The sequence below is a fragment of the Octopus sinensis genome, linkage group LG2 (assembly GCF_006345805.1).
Source record: "Octopus sinensis linkage group LG2, ASM634580v1, whole genome shotgun sequence".
In the NCBI taxonomy this organism is placed as follows: Eukaryota; Metazoa; Mollusca; class Cephalopoda; order Octopoda; family Octopodidae; genus Octopus; species Octopus sinensis.
In genome coordinates, this window is record NC_042998.1 from 120,392,188 (window position 1) to 120,414,230 (window position 22,043).

At 35.2% G+C, this 22,043-nt stretch overlaps 1 protein-coding gene across 11 annotated transcripts in view; it reads left to right on the plus strand.

Annotated features, from left to right (window-relative positions):
* Positions 1 to 22,043, plus strand: part of LOC115231823 (kalirin) — a 567,567-nt gene that overhangs the window by 279,515 nt on the left and 266,009 nt on the right. For all 11 annotated transcript variants that reach the window (XR_004997260.1, XM_029801773.2, XM_029801756.2 and 8 more), the window contains 7 exons: positions 8,291 to 8,406; positions 19,312 to 19,473; positions 19,648 to 19,830; positions 20,649 to 20,768; positions 21,022 to 21,213; positions 21,441 to 21,587; positions 21,931 to 22,042. Coding sequence is in view for 10 of the 11 variants with exons in the window: in XM_029801773.2 (XP_029657633.1) it covers positions 8,291 to 8,406; positions 19,312 to 19,473; positions 19,648 to 19,830; positions 20,649 to 20,768; positions 21,022 to 21,213; positions 21,441 to 21,587; positions 21,931 to 22,042 (1,032 nt within the window). In the remaining variant the exon portion in view is untranslated. The remainder of the gene's footprint in view (positions 1 to 8,290; positions 8,407 to 19,311; positions 19,474 to 19,647; positions 19,831 to 20,648; positions 20,769 to 21,021; positions 21,214 to 21,440; positions 21,588 to 21,930; position 22,043) is intronic.

Consider the following 22,043-nt stretch of genomic DNA (forward strand, 5'->3'; position numbering starts at 1 on the left):
ATGAGACATTTTGGTACAGCCATTTTATCATTGCCTATTTGGCATTGCTGATTCAACACTGACTTATTTGACATCAGGTGTTTTTATCTTCCATTCTTCTAACCTTGTTGGTCTCTTTGTTTATGTCTAGGAATATCTAGTCATGTTTGTATAACACATCTGACTATGGATCAGAAGATTTCAGGTTTGTATCCTGGCAAGCTTGTATACCTGTCTCCCATGATTGTGCTGTGTTAAAAGCATTTGTGCTGCTGTCATGTAAAAATTACCCCAGTCAGTTCCATATAGAAAGCACCCATGCTGGTGCCACACATAAAGCACCAGTGCTGATGCTACATTTAAAGGACCCACGCTGGTGCCACATAAAAAGTACCCAGTATGCTCTGTAAAGTGGTTGGTATTAGGAAGGGCATCCAGCCATAGAAACTATGTCAAAACAGACAGATGAAGCTGGTGCAGCTCTCTGGCTGGCTAGCTCCTGTCAGACCCTTTCTAGCATGGAAAACTGATATTAAATGATAACAATGATGATTTTTCAAAATTATAGAGTTACATAGGAGATTATAGGTCTAGAAAAAAATGATCAAATATTTTGGTTTGGGGTTTAGAGTTGTGATTAGGGCATAGCATTATACTCTTTTACTTATTTCAGTCATTTGACTGCGGCCATATTGGAGCACTGCCTTTAGTCAAGCAAATCGACTCCAGGACTTATTCTCTGTAAGCCTAGTACTTATTCTATCTGTCTCTTTTGCTGAACTAAGTTACGGGGACATAAACACACCACCATCTTCTGTCAAGCGATGTTGCAGGGACAAATACAGATCCCCAAATATATGCACATACATATATATATATATATATATATATATATACATATATACAACGGGCTTCTTTCAGTTTCTGCCTACCAAATCCACTCACAAGGCTTTGGTTGGCCTGAGGCTATAGTAGAAGACACTTGCCCAAAGTGCCATGCAGTGGGACTGAACCCGGAACCATGTGGTTGGTAAGCAAGCTACTTAGCATTGAGCCACTCCTGTGCCTATTATGGTTAGGATTTAAGCTTAAGGTTTAGTTAAAGTTAAAAAGAGAAAAGATTTTAAAAATTCAAATCAATTCACATGCACGCACGCACAGACAGACAGACAGAGTTGAAATTTCCTCTGGTTGAAACAGAAATCCAAAGTAATAATGATGAGAAAGATGTAGATGTTACTTAGTTTGAGACTTCTTTGTTTATCAATGAACATTGTATGTTAACCTGTACAACACTAAGTATTTTAGCTTGTCATATATAATGCACTCAACATCTCTTTATCTAGATTTGTTTCCGTAAAACTAAGATTATCAATGCATCATTAATGTTGCACCTAAATCAGTAACAACAACAACAACAACAATAATAATAATCCTTGTGACATACTTTTATAGATATACATTTATTAACTATCTCTAATACCCTACAGATCACTCTTTCTTAGTGAATTCTCACCTATCATAGATTAATTATATTCTTTCTTATATTTTAGTACTTATAGTTAGCTATTAACCCATTCTAGTTATTTTAGTTTCCTGGATAATCCTCTCTCTCTCTTTCTTTCTCCATCTCCTTTAAGAAAAAATAATATTTAGTACACAAGTTCGATATAAGTTTTCTTGTATTTTCTTAAGTGTTGCCAACAAGACATTTCATTCTTTCTTTCCTACTGTGCAATCTGTTTTACTGTAAACTACATATTTATGCGAAGCTGTTAGTTTCATCAACATGCAGTGTCTTTACAACTTGATACCATTGTAAAGGTTATTTATTCATCTACATCTATTTTCATTTCTGTTAGTTGGTATAGACACATGCATACACCTAGACAAAAGATGAAGTGCTAACCTATATTGTGTTCAGATCAACAAAACACTATTCAACTGTATTACGATGAAATATTTTAAGTTATTCTCATGAAAGCTACACATAAATTATAGCAAGCTCAATATAGAATTATTATATCATGTCTAGTGTTTTCAAATACTACATACAGAAACAGTATGTTACTATTTTTAAGGAATGAGCTTTGTGGAATTTTCTAAAGAAATGTGTAGCTATTTTTAAGGAATTAGCTTGTGGAGGTTTCTACAAATTACTAAAGCACAATATTATTTTATAAGAAACCTGTTTGTGTCATTAAACTCTGAAGTCCTATTTATATGGAACTATTTATTGGAGAAGTCAAATGAGTCATAACCATGTCTTTGTAAAACAAGCTAGTGAGAAATTACAATGCCGTATATCATCAAGTTACATTTTAGTTCAGCACTGATTCAACTAGTGGGAAGAAACTTGTGGGTGTTAATCAAGGGTTTTTCAAATTGTACCAATGTCTTAATTCTATTGTTAATTTGTAAATATATGAATGAAACACGCGGTTCTCCAACTGAAATTCTCTTCTGTCAAGTTATTTACAATTTCTCCCACATAATCATTTCTTAGTCTTTCTTTGTCTTGTTTTACTGATTTCAAAATACCTAATATTTAGAAAGTATAAAAATGAAAATAGTTAGAAAATTTAAGCATTTATTGGCAGGATTCTTCTGGCTCTTCATGTTGAGTTTAAATGCTTCTTAAGATTTTGTCGTTCACTCTTCTAAAGTCAATAAAATAAAGTACCATCAACCCACTGGTGTTAATGGTATTGACCAACTCACTCCTTCAAAATTTTGGATTTCGTGCCTAAATTTCAAGCAATCTAAGAAGCAGAGAGGGTACTAGAGTAGTACAGTTGGTGGAATTAAGGGTAAAATGCTTTTAGTCTTTTGTTGCATTCTGAGTTCAAATCTATTGGTGTCAGATTTGCCTTGTCATCCGTCTTGGGTAAATAAATAAGTACTGCTCAAATACTATGGTCCCGTACCAGGTCACTTATCCACCATTATTAAATGTTATTATTACTGTTAGGAATGAGTTGATAATGATGGAGCATTTTTATATTCCTAGCTTATAAAAATTGAAGAAAAATCTTTGGTTTTTGATCCAAAGATATATATATATTATTCTTTAAATTGGATAAAGGCGTTGGCATATTTATTATTATTGTATCTTTTGCTGATGTTCTTACACTAATGCCACTTTTCTTGATCCATAATCGTATGAAACAATCATTAAGCCGGATTAGAAAGCTGTTTTTTTTTTCTAAAGATTAACTCTTCAAATAGTACTAAAGGTGAACTAAACATATGTACTGTATACTATAATGAACAATTCATTTGCTGTGGCTCTGCTACTACTACAAAAGCTCACTGGAGAAGAAATGATATTATTAGAGATACTTTGACCAATATCGCTGGGATTCCATGGTTTATTACTTTTTAATATTTATGGAATATAACAGAAAGCATTGATCACACTTTGTACTCATCATCATCATTACCACCACCACTATCATCATCGTCATTATTTGAATGAATTTCTTGTGTAGTTGTTTTATATTTTTTCTAGATTTTCTAACAAGCTGTGTGTACTATCACAACTACCAGGGACAATGTTATGAGATATTCATACCTAGAACCCATACATAGGTGCTCTCTCTCTCTCTCTCTCTCTCTCTCTCACACACACACACACACCCACATGATTTGTATATCTATATGAAAAATGTAATCTCCTCTAATTCTGTTGCTTGTGTGTATGTATTTGTTGTTTAACCGTGAATGATAAACTACAAAAAATAAATACACAGTGTAAAATTTAATGCTCTTCTCTTCATATACTTATCTTCTGTGTGTATGTTTGTGTTTAGATACAAGATAATTTACTAATACTAGGTAAATATTTCCAATTGTATTATTCTGCTTTTGATACTTTCTTGATCCCCTGTACTCCATAATCTGATATATCTGTAGTGCTTCAATTTCTGTCAAGTTGAACCCTCTACCTATTTTCTGATCCTTTCACCTACCATTCACCTATGTTTGTGTGTCTAAATAAATACATACAGGTGCAGGTATGTGTGCATGCACACACACACACACACACACACACACACACACACTGAACTACTTGAGATTGGATATAGATTGTCAAAATATTGTGTATTTATTAAGCTGAAAGTTCATATTTATAACTCTGAGATTTATGTCGCTGATTGTCAAACAGAATGTGTGTGTGTGTGTGTATGTGAGCATTCCTTTGTCTCCTACATCATCAAATCACTCAGTGTGGGTGTGGCAGTTACTGTCTATAGTTCTTATCTCTGATGGTGTATATCTCTGTAGTAAAGTGCTTGGCGTTTATGTTAATGAAGCTACTGATGCTATTTTTGTGTGGCTTTATTTTGTTGTATGTTTGTTTTGGATTGAGATGGAGGTATAATGTTCTTAATATTGAGTGATTTCTTATCCACCTGGCATCAGCTTCACATATTTCTTTCCTCTCTAGCTGATATTTAAAATAACTAGTTGAGTATTGCCCCCAAATTTGTTGTTTGTGCCTAAGACAGAACTTGTTCTATGTTGAAATCCTGCTGGGGTTAGGTTTGCTTTTCACCCTTCTATTGTCAATAAAAAAAAGAACCAGTCAGCTATGGAGTAGATTTAATCGGCTGTCCCCACTTGCAGTGTATGGCCTTGGGACACTATTAAATAAAAATCATTATGAGTGGCAGAGTAGAGCAAAGTATTAGAGTAAAAGTGTAGCTTTTAGTTATAGTTCAGACACTCTGGTATTTTATTATGCTCATTTAGGTTCTGATGTCAAATCCTGCTGAGGATCAGTTTTCTTTGTAATCAATAAAATATATGCTAATGGATCTGATGTAATTTATTATAAATTTCTCACAAACTTTTGGTCCTGTACCATCGCAAGAAATATTTTCATCATAATAATTTTAAATGACTTGTTTTGCAAATCCTTATTTATGAAAGAAATCCTTATTATTAAGAGTGAGGGACTGATAGATTCAATAGAGTGCCAAGTACATCAGTTTTGCATAGTTGTGTGAATTACGTTATTTTCTTGGGTGATACTTATGCTTTTTGTATGCTGAGTGATCGATGTTATGTGTTTTAGTGTTGGGCAGTGAAACTATGGAGTATGTGCTTTGTGAGATGTGTTATATTATTGGATAGCAACTGAGTTTTTGGTTTTATAGTGTCAAGTATTGATTATGTAAAATTAAATATTGTGTTATTGTACTAAGTGGTGATTGTGTAGATTATGTATTACATGCAGAGAATATAGTATTTGAATTGTGGTATTGAATTAAAAGTCTCTTATATATGGTGAATGGTTTGTACCAGTAGGGCTCTCAATTTTGACTGTGAACCCTGGGATGGTTTATATATATATCATATTGCTTCAATTATTACTGGTTACTTTCTTCCACCCTGCTTATTTCAGTTTCCAGATCCTTGTGCTCTGACATTTTATCTCCCTCTCTTAGGTAATGTTTTAGCATGACACTAAAGATATCTGTTAGAGTACATACATTTACTTTTCAGTTCATGTCTATTTTATTTGAACAGTTTGCCTTGGTTCTTTTTGTTAATCTGGATAGGCATGTTGGCAGCTTTTGTCTTTTACTTGTTTCAGTCACTAGACTGCATGAGGGCACCACCTTAAAGAACTTTAAGTGAAATGAAATCAACTCCCAGCATTTTTTTAAAGCCTGGTACTTATTATATTGGTCTCTTTTGCTGGGGATGTAAACACACCAACACTTGTTATCAAGTGGTGGTGGGACAGAGACACACAAACACATACACGTATATATGTGATGGGATTCTTTCAGTTTCCACTCACCAAATCCACTTACAAGGCTTTAGTCAGGTCAAGGCTATAGCAGAAGACGCTTTCCCAAGTTGCCATGCAATGGGACTGAGCTTGGAACCATGTAGTTGGGAAGCAAATTTCTTACCACACAGTCACACTCATGCTGCAACATGTTCAAGATAATTATGTTTAAGTTGTTATTACGTACTGTCTCTGGTATGTGTTTATGCATGCCAATTCCTCTCCAGTTTAATGTCAAAATACCAACATATTTATTGCCCAGTAGACATAATATGCTGACTTGATTATGTCACTGAATATATTTGAACTTGACAAAAACTGGGCAACTTGAGATGGTATGCTCATTACACTGGTTGCATAGTCTACACCTGTTGATAGCATCTGTTGTCAATGGTTGAATTTTGTAGTAATCTGAAATTAAGTATTGGTTCTGCGCAGCTAAACACAAACTTTTTGTTTCTGCTTTTAACCCAAAACTTTTGTACCAATTTTGGATCTGGTTTACTTCCTCTCTGTCAAGTTTTGCTGACATTATCATTATCATTAGCTGCCTATTCTTACCCATGACAAAGTTCGAGCTTTCACTTGCTGGTTATTGCCCTTGAAATGGTTTATCTCTCTAAATGTTTGTTTCTTTCCTGCAGTATATTGTTTTGAATTCCATTGTGATTTTGTCTCTTTTGGGTCTCTTTTAATGTTCTTTGTTTGTATTTATCTAAATCTTTAGTGTATTTTATTGTTTGTATTTCATGGTTTCCTTATACAGAGAGAAACATTTTTTGATCCTGTAAATATTTTTCTTTGCAGACACATAATAGTGTCTGAGAAAATACCTTGAGGTATTTGTTCTGGTTCTTTATGCTCTGAGTTGAATACTATTGAGGTTAACTTTGTCTGAAAATTCCAGACTTTGTGCCTATTTTAGAAACAGTTATTGTAACAGAATTCCATGTTGACTGTACTGAAAAAGTGATATCTTGAAATTTGGTGTCAACAACTCCCTTAAAATCTCACAAACTTTACACAAAATTCTTATGTAATAGATGACTGTTTCCAGTAATTCTGCTATTTGGGTGTCAGGAGTCTCAATTCCAGTGTTTCCTATTTTCAGCAACAGCTACTTTGGTGTTTCCCAGTGTTACTAATGATCACAGGGATAACTTTCACTCTCATCTCATAGGTTTTCTTAGTTTTCTTCACCAACCCAAGATACTTTCCAATCTTCTTCCTTTCTGTCTTTACTTCCTTTGTTTTTGTTTACCCCATAATTTTTGGCTGCTTCTACTGATTCACCAAGTGCAGTCTTTTATTAGAAAGATTGTTTTTTTTTATTTCCTTTCTCCACATTCTGTTTATCTTCATGTCCAAATCTTTATATCTGGATAATTTCTCCATTTCTTTTAATGGCACATTATTGTTTGTTTTATACATCAGTTGGGAAGCACTTGCTTTCCTTGTGGTTCTTCTTAACAACATTCAGTTGGTTAGCTATGACCTCCTTTTGTCTGGATTGACTTCAGTGTGATTATTTTGTTGTTCTCACATATCTTTTATTGTGTATGTTTATACTATTTTCTCTTTGTATTTCATCATGCTTCTATAACTTCCAGTATATGAAACCCTTAACTTTGAATAGGCAGCTAATGATAATATCATGTATTTGCTTTATTATATAATTTTGTAGATTTTGGTGGGAGGCCTTTGATTTTGTATCTCAATCAAGAATTCTTCAGTCTCAGCTTTAAGTCCTTGAATTGGTCATTTAGAAATTTTCTTGACATCTTAGTATGTCATACTGTGATTATATTTTTCACTTAGATTTTATGGTTGCTTGTTCTTCTGTTGTAGTTGTATATGAGTCTTGTCTGGTTCAGCATGTTGATTAAAGTTGCTAGAGTCAAATAGAAAAGGAGTGGAGAGAAATTTCCATGAGATTTGCTTTTATGATTCCCTCTTCCATCTATGTCTGCAGTATTGCATGCTTTTTACTTGGTACTAGTTTACTCATGGCTCATTTTTCAGGATCCATATCTACAGAAGGCCTTCTAGGGTAGTTAATGCATGCCACACATAAACACATCTTTTCCATTTTTTGTAGTCGATTTTGTAATTGATTTAATCCCTTCCCCCAAATTTTAGGCTTCGTGCTTCCAGTAGCAAGGATTATTATTATTATTATTTTTATTATTTTATTATTATTATTATTATCATTATTATTATTATTATTATTGCTACAGTGGTGAACAGGCAGAATCATTAGCACGCTGGATTAAATACTTAGTGGTATTTTGCCTGTTGCTACGTTCTGAGTTCTAATTCCACCAAGGTCGACTTTGCTTCTCATTCTTACGGGGTCGTAAATTAAGTACCAGTGAAGCACTGGGGTCAATGTAATCAACTAGTCCCCTCCCCCAAATTTCAGCCTTTGTGTGTATAGTAGACAGGATTATTATTATTATTGTTATTGTTTGAAATGATCCTTATTATGCCTTTTTTTTTTGTTTTTAGGTGTTCTACAACAACTTAATGAAAGTCGTGCACAGTTGGAGGAACTATGGGCCACCCGCAAACGGAAATTGGATCTGTGCTTAAAATTACGTCTTTTTGAAAGGGATGCATTAGAGGTAAAGAAGTATTACTGAATTAAAGCACAGTTAAAAAACAATATTGCTATGTAGGAATTTGTGTGCTTGTGATCTGTTATATTGTAAATGTTTTATTTAAAAACAAAAGAATATTATGATGTACATTATTTGCCCACAGAAGTAAACCAATTCTTGCATTTGTTGTTGTTATGTAGTCCCATGTTAACTCACTTTTTAATAGACCTGTGAGACATTGGAAGCAAGCTGTTTGAATGTTTCAATATGACCCACAGATCATGCACAACCCTCAGGTTGAAGTCGATATTAAGCATGCTGACATACAGGTCCTTTGAGTGTGTGAGTGTGTGTGTGTGTGGGGGGGGGGCTGCAGGTATATTGCATTCTCCCAATTTAACCAATCTGGTTTTGTAAGCTGGCTCAAGTGGTGGTTATAAGAGTAATAGACAATGTAGACTTATCTAGACTATGGTAGTTATCTCCCTTTATCACTCATTTCCCATAGGAATATATGCCAGCACAGCGCATTAAGTTAATGAGATTGTTAATGCTACAGGGATTTTGATGTATATGTGTTTTTATGCATTAGTCTCAGTAGAGAGAGGGTAGTAGCAGTCAGTTTTTCTCGCATATTCCTCTAGTAGTACAAAGGTACCTGAATAAATAATTCTGTTAATCATGACTACCTTGTCTCTATTGCTATTGTGGAGCTTATTTCTTTTTGTTAGCTCCCAGTCAGCCCTGATTGAGCAAAACTACTATTACAAGTGGTTCAGACATGACCATTTCAGCAAATGCAATAGATTTCTTTGGTTGACCATACATTGCTTCCAGTGTAACTAAGGATGTCACAAAACCTATTTGACCCTCTCTCCAACACTCCTTATTTTCCTCTCTCATTTTTATCACTGTAGCTTCCTCCTTACCATTTTAAAAGAATAATTAAGAGACCTCATTGGACCTGTGTGTATCTCATACACTCTACCTAAATACCTCACTGATCATTTGGTATTGACCATTCATCATTCACTCTCACCATTTATTCACCTATTGTTATCCATCACTCCTTCTCTCAAGTCTAGCCTCTCTAGCACAAGTACGAAGATAAAACACACAAGCCAGATGGCTGCACCAAGCCCCAATCTGATCTGGCAGAGGTTCTACAACTGGATGCCCTTCCTAACGCCAACCGCTCCGAGGGTGTAGTGGGTGCTTTTACATGTCACCGGCACAAAGGCCAGTTAGGTGGTACTGGCAATGGCCATGCTCAAATTGTGTTTTTTACGTTCCACCTGCACAGGAGCCAGTCCAGCAGCACTGGTAACGACCTCGCTCAAATGTTGATTTTCACATGCTAGTAAAGTGACGCTAGCAACAATCATGCTTGAATGGTGCTTTCTATGTGCCACTAGCACGAGAGTCAGTCAGTGGTCCTGGCAACGAACACACTGTTAATGTTCTATTCGCACAGATGCCAGACAGGCAGTGCTGTCATCAGCCACATCAGCAAATTTGATTTCGATTTCACTTGCCTCAACAGGTCTTCACAAGCAGAGGTTTAGTGCCCAATGAAAGAGAGTTACGCATAAGTGGCTGGATACACCACTGGCATAGGCCACAGGTTATGGTCTCACTTGGCTTGCCAGGTCTTTTCAAACACAGCATATTTCCAAAGGTCTCAGTCATTACTCATTGCCTCAGTGAGGCCTAATGTTTGATGGTCATGCTTCACCACCTCATCCCAGGTTTTCCTGGGTTCACCTCTTCTACAGGTCCTTCAATCGCTAGGGTGTGACATTTTTCACACAGCTATCCTCATCCATTCTCTCCACATGACCATACCAGTGCAGTCGTCTCTCTGGCACACCACATCTGATGCTTCTTAGGTCCTTCTGTTCTCTCAAGGCACTTACATTCTGTCATGTATGCACACTGACATTACACATTCAGCGGAGCACACTAGCTTCATTCCTTGCAAGCTTATGCATGTCCTCAGCAGTCACAGCCCATGTTTCACTGCCATGTAGCATGGCTGTTCGTACACATGCATCATACAGTCTACCTTTTACTCTGAGTGAGAGGCCCTTTGTAACCAGCAGAGGTAGAAGCTCTCTGAAGTTTGCCCAAGCTATTCTTATTCTAGCAGCTACACTTTCAGAGCATCCCCACTGGCTACTGACTTGGTCACCTAGGTAACAGAAGCTGTCAACTACTTCTAGTTTTTCTCCCTGGAATGTGGCAGAAATTGTTCTCTGCATATTTTCAGTGTGTATTGCTTCTGGGTGTCTGCCACATACAAAAACTATCTTCCCAGTTAGCCTTCCTTTGATATTGCTGCACCTCTTATATGTCCTTAGCTTACACTGGGTATACCTTACAGAGTTTCTACCTACACCTTTTCTACAGATCGAGCAGGGCCGTCTACCTGAAGGGATTTGTGGTTTGTCTGCCTTCCTACTTATTAAGACTTTGGTTTTAGCTAGGTTGACTCTAAGGCCCTTCGATTCTAATTCTTTCTTCCACACCTGAAACTTCTCCTCTAGTTCTGATAGTTACTCCGTCATTAGAGCAAGGTCATCAGCATAAAGGAGCTCTCAGAGGCATCCTGTCTTGAATTCCTCTGTTATTGCCTGGAGGACTATGATAAATAGGAGGGGGCTGAGGACTGAATCTCAGTGAACCCCTACCTCTACCCAGAATTTTTCACTGTACTCGTTGCCAACCCTCACCTTACTGACAGCATCCCTGTACATGGCTTACACAGTTCTCACTAACCATTCATTTATCCCTAGTTTCCTCATTGACCATCAGAAAAGGGATCTGGGGACCCTATTCAAGTCTTTCTCCATGTCAACAAAAGCCAGATACAGGGCTTTATCTTTGACTAGGTATTTCTCCTGCAGCTAATTTACCGGAAATATAGCATCAGTGGTGCTTTTCCCTGGCAATAGGGTATTCGTTTGAACTTAAGTTTGTTTTTAAGACAGAAGATGAAAACTAAGTTTACAGAACTAAGAGGAGATTACAATCTGCTCTGAAATAGAGGTGATAGATGTATTGAGTTGGGGAAAAAAAAGAATTCCTTATCTGAACAACATCCTCTGGATGGATTTGTATTCTTTTGGCAAGGTTATTGAAATGTAGTAGGAAACCAAGAGAACACGTTTATATAGAGTGGGATGGTAAAGGAGGAGGTAAGTGATTGGAGAAGCAAGTGTTATCGAAACAGGGAGAGTGAAAGAGAGACAATGCCAGTGTTAGGACAGAACACGAGAGGGAGAGAGATAATTCTTTTGGGGTTCTTGCGAAACATAATTTTAATGAAACAGCAAATTAATAGTAGATAGAATTTAAAAATCTTAGAATATTCAGTCAGCCAAAACGTAAATAGATGAATGAATGAGTGACGATAGGGTATTCATGTGAACTTAAGTTTGTTTTTAAGACAGAAGACGAAAACTATGTTTACAGAACTAAGAGGGGATTATGATCTGCGCTGAAATAGAGGTGATAGATGTACTGAGTTGAAAAAAGACAAGATTCCTTGTAAAAGCCTTTAAGACCACAGTCCCCTGTATTCTTCGTGTTAAAATAAGTTATTATTCTGTGAGCTACATATATATAGAAGATATTGGTTATTGTTAATTTCTTGTTTTATGGTGCCACTATTGAAAGATGGAGCAAGTATTTCTTTTTATTGAAAACCACATCTTTTAACTCTAGATGTTCATCACCTGAAGGTCTTTCCCTGTGAGAGATCAACTGTGCAATCTAATGGGACATTTGTAATATATACAGTCCTTCTGATTCTTATAGCAGTGGACTCAACCTCTTCACTGTATCAATTTAAAGGACTACAGCAACATAATTGAATTGGTCCCTCTCATAAGCTCTAGTTAATGCCACTGTACTTGATCCAATCAAGAGGCATAATTTAATGATACCTACTTAAAGCCTGTTATTGTCTATTGTGTATTGTCTGATACAAACTATACATTGGTGATGTTCTAATATGTAATTGTGTGTTTGTGTGCATGCGTAATAATATGTAGTGTGTGTGTTATATCTTGAAATAAATATGTTGAAAGTATAGCATAGGTGGCAGTTAAATTAAAAAGTGAAGTGGCAGTAGTTCTATATATATTCTAGGTCTGTATCTAATCATTATAGCACACACCCTGCACCAACATGACAATAGAAGAACATTCTGTGCTGCCCAGGAAATAAAACACTTAGTTGTTTGTCAATTTGTTGAATGAGAATTATGATAATTCTGCATGAATTTTTTTATTTTAAACATATTGTTTATATTATTTTGCAACAGATATACTTTGCTTTTTTACACTTAAAATTTCACTTGCATTACAATAACCCACTGTAAAAGTAACAGGATTGTTGTGGATGGAATATTTTTCTTTAATGTTACTTTTATAGTGGGTGTATCACATACACATACATACATCTCCAGTCTCTTCCCACCTCTCTGTATGTGTACATGCAGGATAAGGTGATTAAGCTAGTCAGTGTGCAGTAGGATAATTAAGCTTAAACAAATCTTAGAAAAGAAAACAGCAACTTTTATCTTAGCCTACACTCCTCAATCAAGACTACCAGATGACCAAAAGGGCCATTTTAGGATACCCTTTAGCAGTTTACCTCAATGATGAATGATAGTGACTTTGTCCTTATGGCCTGTGGCCTCAACAATCATGAATGGCAGCATGCTGAAGGATTCTATGGTATGCATTGAGACTATGAATTTTGTTTTTAAAATGAAGAGGAAGCAAGGATCTTGGAGCACTGTTATGCAAATGACTTTATGATCTGCAACACCAACTTGAAGAAACCAGCCAGTTACCTGATCTCCTATCAATTTGGTGGGCATGCAAGCCATGTTCTCACCAATAAGCAGGATAGACATATGGTTATAAATGCAAAGTTCTTCCCAGGTGAAGAATGTATTATTCAGCATAAGTTAGTGGTTAATGACTTCAGTCTTAGAGCTAGAAAAACTGAGAGATCCAGGCCTGTCTGAAAATGTAAGCTATAGAAGCTTAAAGATCATTCAAACAATCAGAAATGTAGAAAAGCCCTAATTGAAACATTTTATGAGAAGGAGGAGGAGATAGAGATGCACAACATAGAGGACAACTGAAAGTTCTTACAAGACAACCTACAGAGGGTTACAGACCAAATTTGTGGCTGGTGCAATGTTCTAGTCAAATCAAAGATGATGTGGTGGTACAATACTGAAGTAAGACAGAGCCATAAAAGTGAAGAGACAGGCTGCAAAGGTTTGGAAGAATGGGGGTAGCAGAAGTATACCAGGTGGCTAGAAGAGAAACTAGGTGACAGGTATATTTAGCAAGGCAATAATTGGAAAGGAAGAGTTTTTTCAATATTCTATAGCATGTGGAACAGAGGGGTGAGGTGTTCCAGACTGTGAGACAGCGTGTCAGAGAAAAACATGTATGGATGGATAATGGTACACTTGCACTTTAGTGATTCTGAAAGAAAAAGGCATGAAGTGCAACTGTGAAAGGCTACTATAAATGTGGAGAATGTATGTGAGAGTTTTCCAAATGTGAACCTTATCATTCCAGTTGACAGCAGTACGATAGATAAAACGTTAAGAATATAAATGCAGGAAAAGCTCCTGATCTATCAGAAATTAGTACTAAAATGCTTAAAATATTTGGCAGTCACCTGTTTAGTTAATCAGGTTGTAAAGGAAGCACTATAATGCTGGTGTAGCAATATTATAGTCAGCTGCTAAAAGGGTAAAGGAAATGCATAGAGAGAAGTAATTACAGAGGTATTTGATTGTTGGATCAGGTCCTGAAAATTACTGGGTAAGTTATAGCTCAGTTTATTAGGGAAAGAGTTAGACTAGATGAGGTGCTGTTTCATTTAATGGCAGTGGGGAATACTATTGGTGCTCCTTTTATAGTAAGACAATTACAGTAGAAGTATTTATCCAAAAGTAAACCACTGTACATGACTTACATCAACCTGGAGAAAGCCTTTGACATGGTCTTTTTCTCCCTGATCTGGTGATTGATGCAGAAGTTAAGAGTAGATGAATGGCTGGTGATAGCCATCCAAGCTATTTGCAAGGGTGTTGTACTAAAGTGATAATTAGCAATGAGTACAGTTACAAATTCAATGTGCAGGTAGGACTTCACCAGGGCTTGACTCTTGGTCCCCTTCTAATTTTCATTGTCCTCTAGGCCATAACAGGAGTTTAAGATTGGTTGTCTGTGGGAATTCCTTACTGCCGATAACCATGTTCTTGTAGCTGAGTGTATAATAGAACAAGAAGACAAATTTCAAGTGTTGAAGCAAAACCTGGAATCAAAAAGCCTTAAAGTTAACTTAGCAAAGACTAAGGTTCTCATAGGCAAATAATCAGACAGTATGCTAGCCTTTTCAGAGGTGTGGATAGAAGTTCCTTATGGTATACTCTGTGCAAATTGTGGACACATTAGAGGTTCATTGGAATCACAGAAATATGGATAGAGAAAGTAGACTTTGTTTGTGACAGATGTGCAGAAACAATAAATACTAAGAACACCAAGAAATATGTTTTCTTGAATGCCCTGGAGGATCCTTAGTTTCTTTTACTTAGGTAAGCTAATTAGCAGTAGAGGAGGATGTTCTGAAAATACAGCTGCCAGAATACAAACTGGCTGGAGAAAGTTTAGAGACCTGTTACCTCAGTTGACAACAAAAGGTCTTTCTCTCAGAATGAAAGGCAGATTGTATGAGGCTTATGTACATGGTAGTGAAACTTGCACTGTGGATGCAGAGTAAACATGAAGACTAGAAGGAAATGAAGCTTGTATGCTCTGCTGAATATGCAGTCAAGTGTGCATGCACAATACAATAGTCCGAGCTTGGTTTGGTCATCGTACCAACATCAGCAGAAAGATCATTCCATATGAAGCATCTTTTATAACTTGCTTTTTTCCTGTTGGGTTCTGTCAACAAAGATTATTTTTGTCTTCAGCAACTCTCACAATAATCACTCTTGGTTGCATATTATCAAGTTAGTTTTACCTTTCCTCTTGTCACATTTTCTCTTTAACTCCTGTACCATTTGTCCTTTGTCTTTGATCTGGCTGACATGAAAGCCTCTCTCTCCTTCTCTCTCTCTCTCTTCCCTCTCTTCTCTTCTCTTCTCTTAATACTATCCAACTAAATTTAAATTAAAATGATTTCTGAATAACAAGGTGATTATGTAATAGTTTGATTAATTCATGCAAATTGGACTCATGACTCGGTAAATCTTAAATCATTATTGTTCAGTGGGGAATGCTTTGGCTGATATTTTGTGTTCAAGAATACTTTGAAATATTCTTTCATTTTCTGCCAGCTTTGAACAAGATATCACTGATTATGATTGGCTTCTAGTTTCTGGAGATAAACGAAAATGAGTAAAATAATTTTTTTTGTAATATGCACTCATAATGCCATGTAGGTAATTGTACATTTATCTATGTGTCTTTATTTGTTAGTGTATGATAAAACGAAAGGACTGCTAAATCATTAGACTGAAAGAATCATGAAAGAAAGTTACTTTTCAACCCACCTTCTTTCAAACTTGATAAATACACGCATGCGAACACATGCACACAAATAATAAATAAAAACAAAGACAAAAGGCCATTTAAATATGAAAATTATTCACATGTTTGATGTGTGTGAGTATGTTTTCTATATTGCATCTGTTTGTAAGGTTCCATTGCAATGTATCAGAGTGGCAAATCTCTTTGAGTATCTGATGCAATACATGTACTCTCATCTTGTGTTTTGATGGTAACACCTGCACATTGACCCTGAGGCCGATACAGATTGCCCTTTAGCCTTTTCCTTGGAAGATTGGTGACATACAGAAGAGGGACTTACATCATACATGGGTGACAGCTGGTCTGAAAAATAAAATCTTGCCCAACTCTGCACATATAGGTTCAGATACATGGCCCAACCTGCCCTGCCCAACAGATGCGGCTGCTACATATGCACATTTACACACACACACAGAAGTAAGCAGATATTTACTAACAAAAACACCTTTCTTTCATTGCTTTTATTTTTAATATTGACTTATTTTTTAGGAAGTCAAATTGGGGGGAGGGGGGCAGTTCCCATGACTTTTGTTGGTTACACTAGACTGGTGTGGTTGGTATAGTGGATGTTTAGTTTATCTGCCTGAAGTTTGACATCTTTAGGAAAATATGAGTGCTAAAGGAATTGAGAAGGGGACAAAATGACCAAGAAAATATTTACTTTGGCACCTGAGGGAAGGAATGAAACACAATTGGAGTAATAAGGGGGGAAATTAGTTAATCAGATGGCAGAAAAGTAACAGCGGTGGAACATTTGACCAGTGATTGATGTATGCTGGTGCGTGAGTTAGTTAATCTGTTCAATGGCCTGTCTTTTTTTTATATACAGTCTAAAATGTCTGTGCGTGTGTGTGGTGAGGTAGCACTATCTCATAGATATGAGAAGAACACAACCTGGTAGAGGATCATTAATGATCAGGTCTCAAATATGTTCTTGTCCTAAAAATGAATGTCCAGTATTTGAGATGTTATTTTGTCAACTAGTATAAGATTTTGGCAATGTTATAGATGTATGAGATGACCATGAAAGATCATCAGAGATAAGGAGACTTAGAATTTTAGTGACTTTGAGAGGCTTATTGCTTATGTGGGTAGAGAGAAAGAGTATGGGAAAGGCTTTTTCTTGATATATGTACAGTTAGAGATGTAGTAACTGTGTCATATCTGTCTTATTCATTATTCATTTCTGCCATCTGCTGATCTAGTGTCACTATAACCTAATTCATCTATAATACATATATATTTAGATTTTTATGTTGCTAATACTATACACCCAGTTACTTGAAAATAGCCTGAATTCTTTAGAACTTTAATTTTGCAAGAACTTTGTAGATGTTTTTTACTGATTGAGCAACATTTTGTTCATACTTGGAACAACTAAATTCATAAATGAAAGTGCTTGACATTAGCTAGAATGTCTTATTGACATCACCAAACATTGTATTATTGATATTAAAGATAATGTATCCTTAATATCTATGACTTTTCCTAATTTGGTAAAATAGTTTTATCTGTGTAGTGAAATTCGAGAGAGGTTATTTGTAGTCAAAACTGTTTTCCTGGTACAAGTTAATTCTGGGGCTAACAACAGTCTTAAGATGATTGTCAGTGCTTTCTGATGTAGCATTGTTCTTGACAGATGAGAAAAGTATAATTACTTACATAAAATGTATGACTTGTTTAATTATATCTATTTTAAGGATATAACTTTTACATCACAGTGGCAGTGTGTTGAAGTTTTGTCTGCTCCACTAACAAATACATAAAAGACGAGGTTAATAGTTTGAAAAATTTTAAGCTGATGGAATAGAATGAGTCGCATTGTCTGAAAGCACACCTCTGCATGTTGTAGGCATCAGTATTATTGTGCTCCTGTATTGATATCTGTATTGATATATTGTAAAGGCGATGAGCTGGCAGAAACATTAGCACGCCGGGTGAAATGCGTAGCCGTAGTTCGTCTGCCGTTACGTTCCGCGTTCAAATTCCGCCGAAGTCGGGGTCAATTAAATAAGTACCAGTTACGCTCTGGGGTCGATATAATCAACTTAATCCATTTGTCTGTCCTTGTTTGTCCTCTCTGTGTTTAGCCCCTTCTGGGTAGTAAAGAAATAGATATCTGGAGATATATAAGCAAAAACGAAATTTCACCCTAACTATAATCTCATTTATCATTAATACAGCATGTACATTGAAGAGGCAACAATATGTATCCTATAATGGTTCTCACTTATCACTAGTGTCCCATAGCTGAGCTAGGCTTACATTTTCTGCTGCTCATACTCTATGAATTGTGTTTTATAGCTAACAGAGGTATACTCTCCAACAGTAACAACAACAGCAGCTATAGATGAAACTCTATATATCTGTATCAGAAATCAAACAATGTTTTAAGATGTCTAATAAACACGCTTAGGTGTAGGGTTGAATTATTGTTTACATGTCTGTTTAATGGGTGTTGAGTAATGGGTTCACTTGATAAATAATTTTGATGATGATGATGTTCGCTCTGATGAAAATAAGGAGAAAAGGAAAATCATGATCTTAATACATTATATATAGTGAACATTTGGAGCAGTGTTTTAAAGGATTAGATTTTTCACATTGCCAGAGGTCAGTGACATACTAGTTATACATTGTACCACACCTGTGTTGGTGCCATGTAAACAACATATGTGCTGGTGTCCTGTAAAAAGTACCTGTGCTGGTGCCACATAAAGAGCTCTCAGTACACTCTGTAAAGTGTTCGGCATTAGGAAGAACATCCAGCCATAGAAACCTTGCCAAAGCAGACAATTGGAGTCTGGTGCAGCTCTCTGGCTTGCCAGCTACTATCAAACCATCTGACTCATGCCAGGATAGGAAGTGAATGTTAAATGAGGATAATAGAGAAATAGGGGCTGTATACATACCTTACGTAGACCTTTCCAAACTGTTGAAGTTATTATTAAGACTGAACCTCTGTGGGATGAAGTCTGTAGGCAAAAAAGTGAACAGGTAGGAAGTTCTAGGAAGTGAAAAATTGAATAAAATGTTTAATGTTGAGTCAAGGAGGTTAAAACTCTCTAGAAATGACAAGAGAGATGAGTGCATTGGATGGGCTTGGAAAATGCTGGTGTGAGTAAAGAAGAGCAAAAGCTTTTGCAGAGGAAAGAATAGAGGATATAACACTTAGTGATTTTTTTTTTTACCTGAAAAATTGTTGAATGTTATTTGGCAGTCATGTCGAAAACTACTAGATATGTTATTTTATTTTGAATATTATATGGATATTTACATTGTTGACATTTGTTGAAAGGTATCATCACAATTGGAGTTATGGGCAGAAGAACTACAGCACATGGAAATGTGCAATGATCCAGCAAAAGCAGAACAGATCTTACTGATGCACACAGAAAATTTATTGCACATGCAGAACTGTACATTTGAAGTTCTGCAACGAGGTCAAGAGCTTTGTCAGGTCAGTGGATGTGTTCTATTTAATAAAAAAAAAAATTTTCTGATTAAAGTTTTTAAAAAAATAATAAAAGTGATATACTTTGTATTCATATGCATATTAAATTGAAAATTATTTGGAATTGTGAATATTTGCAAAATTTTATTATTTTTATCATTGTAATTTTGTCTCTTTCAGTTGTTTGAAAACACAGGTGTGCAATTAATGGCTGATTCACAATATGATGCTCAGACTAGAATCCAACTATTGCTGGAATATTTGCATGAACGAGAATTGGATTTAGAGAATTTGGCTGAAAGTCGTCGCATTCGTCTGGAGCAATGTGTCCAGCTACGTAATTTTGAGTATGAAACCAGGCAGGTGAGGATTAAGTATTGGAATTATTCTCAACTTTAATAAAGTGATTATCTCTAGGTATTGACAATTTCAATAACCATCACGTGTCAACTACATCTGCTGAAATTAGGTAACAAAATATATGGAAACCAAAAGAACTCTGAGAATTATATTTCTTTAGAATCTACAAGCTGCAACTGTTTCTCTGTTTCGTTAAATAAATTTACACATTTCAAAAATATTTTACATTCTTCATAATGTTTTTCTTCAATTCAAAAAATTAGAGATTGCAGTCTATATTTCACTGCATGCACTTATTGTAAAGTTTTCAAAATGCTTTTCTACAATTCTTCAAAGTTGTCTTCTATTTGAAATGTTGTTTGGAAAAAAATTCTGATTTAAAAAAAGAGTTTGTTTTCTGAACATTTCTGCTTGAATTCTCAACTTCTCATTAAATCTTTTTCAAAACTTAATTTCTACTAAATAAACTGTATAAAAGCAACTTTTTATACATCCTTAGTAAAGTCATGTCAAAAATTGGAAATCTATTCATTGCTCTCTCTAGATGTTTTATGGCTGATATTTGATATATGAATAGAGATTTTTCTCATTGGAAGAAAAAAAACCAACTTTTTTTATCATTATTATTTATTTTACTATTGTGAAATTCTGAAATATTCCCGTTTGTCAAGATATGTGTAAATTAATTACAAATTAGTATACATTGGCATTATTATATCATTTGTTATTTATTGTATTTTACTTTTTCTACAATAAAACTCACCTTATGTAATGTTTATAGTAAACACATATGTTTATAATGAATACAACATTCATTTTAGGTGGTTTCTTGGATTCAAAATGGAGAGACAATGTTGACTGCCAGTTTTATGTGTCCAGATAATTTAATGGAAACTGAACAACTGAAGAAAGAACATGAAAAGTTTATGTTGGCTATTGAGGTACAGTTGTCTTTTGTTTCTGTTTCTTTTTTTTATTTCTGTTTTCTTTAAAAAAGTTCAACATTGAAAGTTTAAAAAAAAAAAAATTTCAATTTAGCAATACTAGCTGTATTTTTTCTTCTATCAATTCCTCCATAAATTAGGCTCTAATATAAAATGTTTTCTGAGGCCCAGAGCAAGTTAAAATATAATTTTACTATTTTGCTTTTTCTCTATGCTGTTTAATTATCTCTTATTGTCTGTTATATTGTAGAAAACACATGCAAATGTGATCCAAGTCACTCAAAAGGCAGAGAGCATGATCCAAAGCAACCATTACAATTCTGAATTTGTACGTGTTATCGCAGAAAATATGAATTTAGTTTGGCAACAGCTAATGTATCATGCTGAAGAACGTCACAAACTTGTAATGGCATCAATGACTTGGTATAAAACAGCTGAACAAGTACGTTTGTAATTCTATTTTATATTCATAAAAATAACCGATTTTTCTTTGGACTTCTATTTCTAAAACGAACTTCAATATTTGTTAACAGTTCTACTATATTATGATAGTATTTCATATTAATGTAATTATTAAATTTAATTTTTTTCTTCTATTTAGTTTTGAGAATTATATTTTTGCTGTCATTAATATTTTGAGTGATTATATAATCTTATTTTTCTTCACAGGTTTGGTCAGTTTTAGAAAGTTTAGATCGAGATTATAAACGAGATGAAGATTGGTGTAGCACAGACAAGGCTAACTGCACTGACAAAGCTGCATTCTTAGTACAAGCAATCAATAAGCATAATGAACAAAAGGAAGCCTTTCTTAAGGTAACATATTTGACTCATGTTTATGTTCAATTTTTAAAATATGAAATGTTTAACCCTTTAGCGTTCAAACCAACTATATCCATCCAAAATATTCTGTTTTACATTCAAATTGGCCAGATCTGGCCTCTCATACCTACCCTATAATTTCATTCTAAAAGTAAACAATCACATCACCAAAATCTCAAAACTGTTAGATAATGCATGATTCATACAAAACAATATGAAGAAATAAGAATTACATTTGACAAAATAATTTGAATGTTAAAGGGTTAAGATATTGAAATATTGAAATTATTTCTGTAGACTTCAATGGAATTTATATGATGTTTCTGCTTTCATTTAGGCTTGCACTTTAGCCAGACGTACAGCAGAGACATTCTTAAAATATGTCAACCGCAACCTTCACACTTTGGGAATGGATGTGAAGTACAGAAATCCAGAATCTCATGTAAAAGG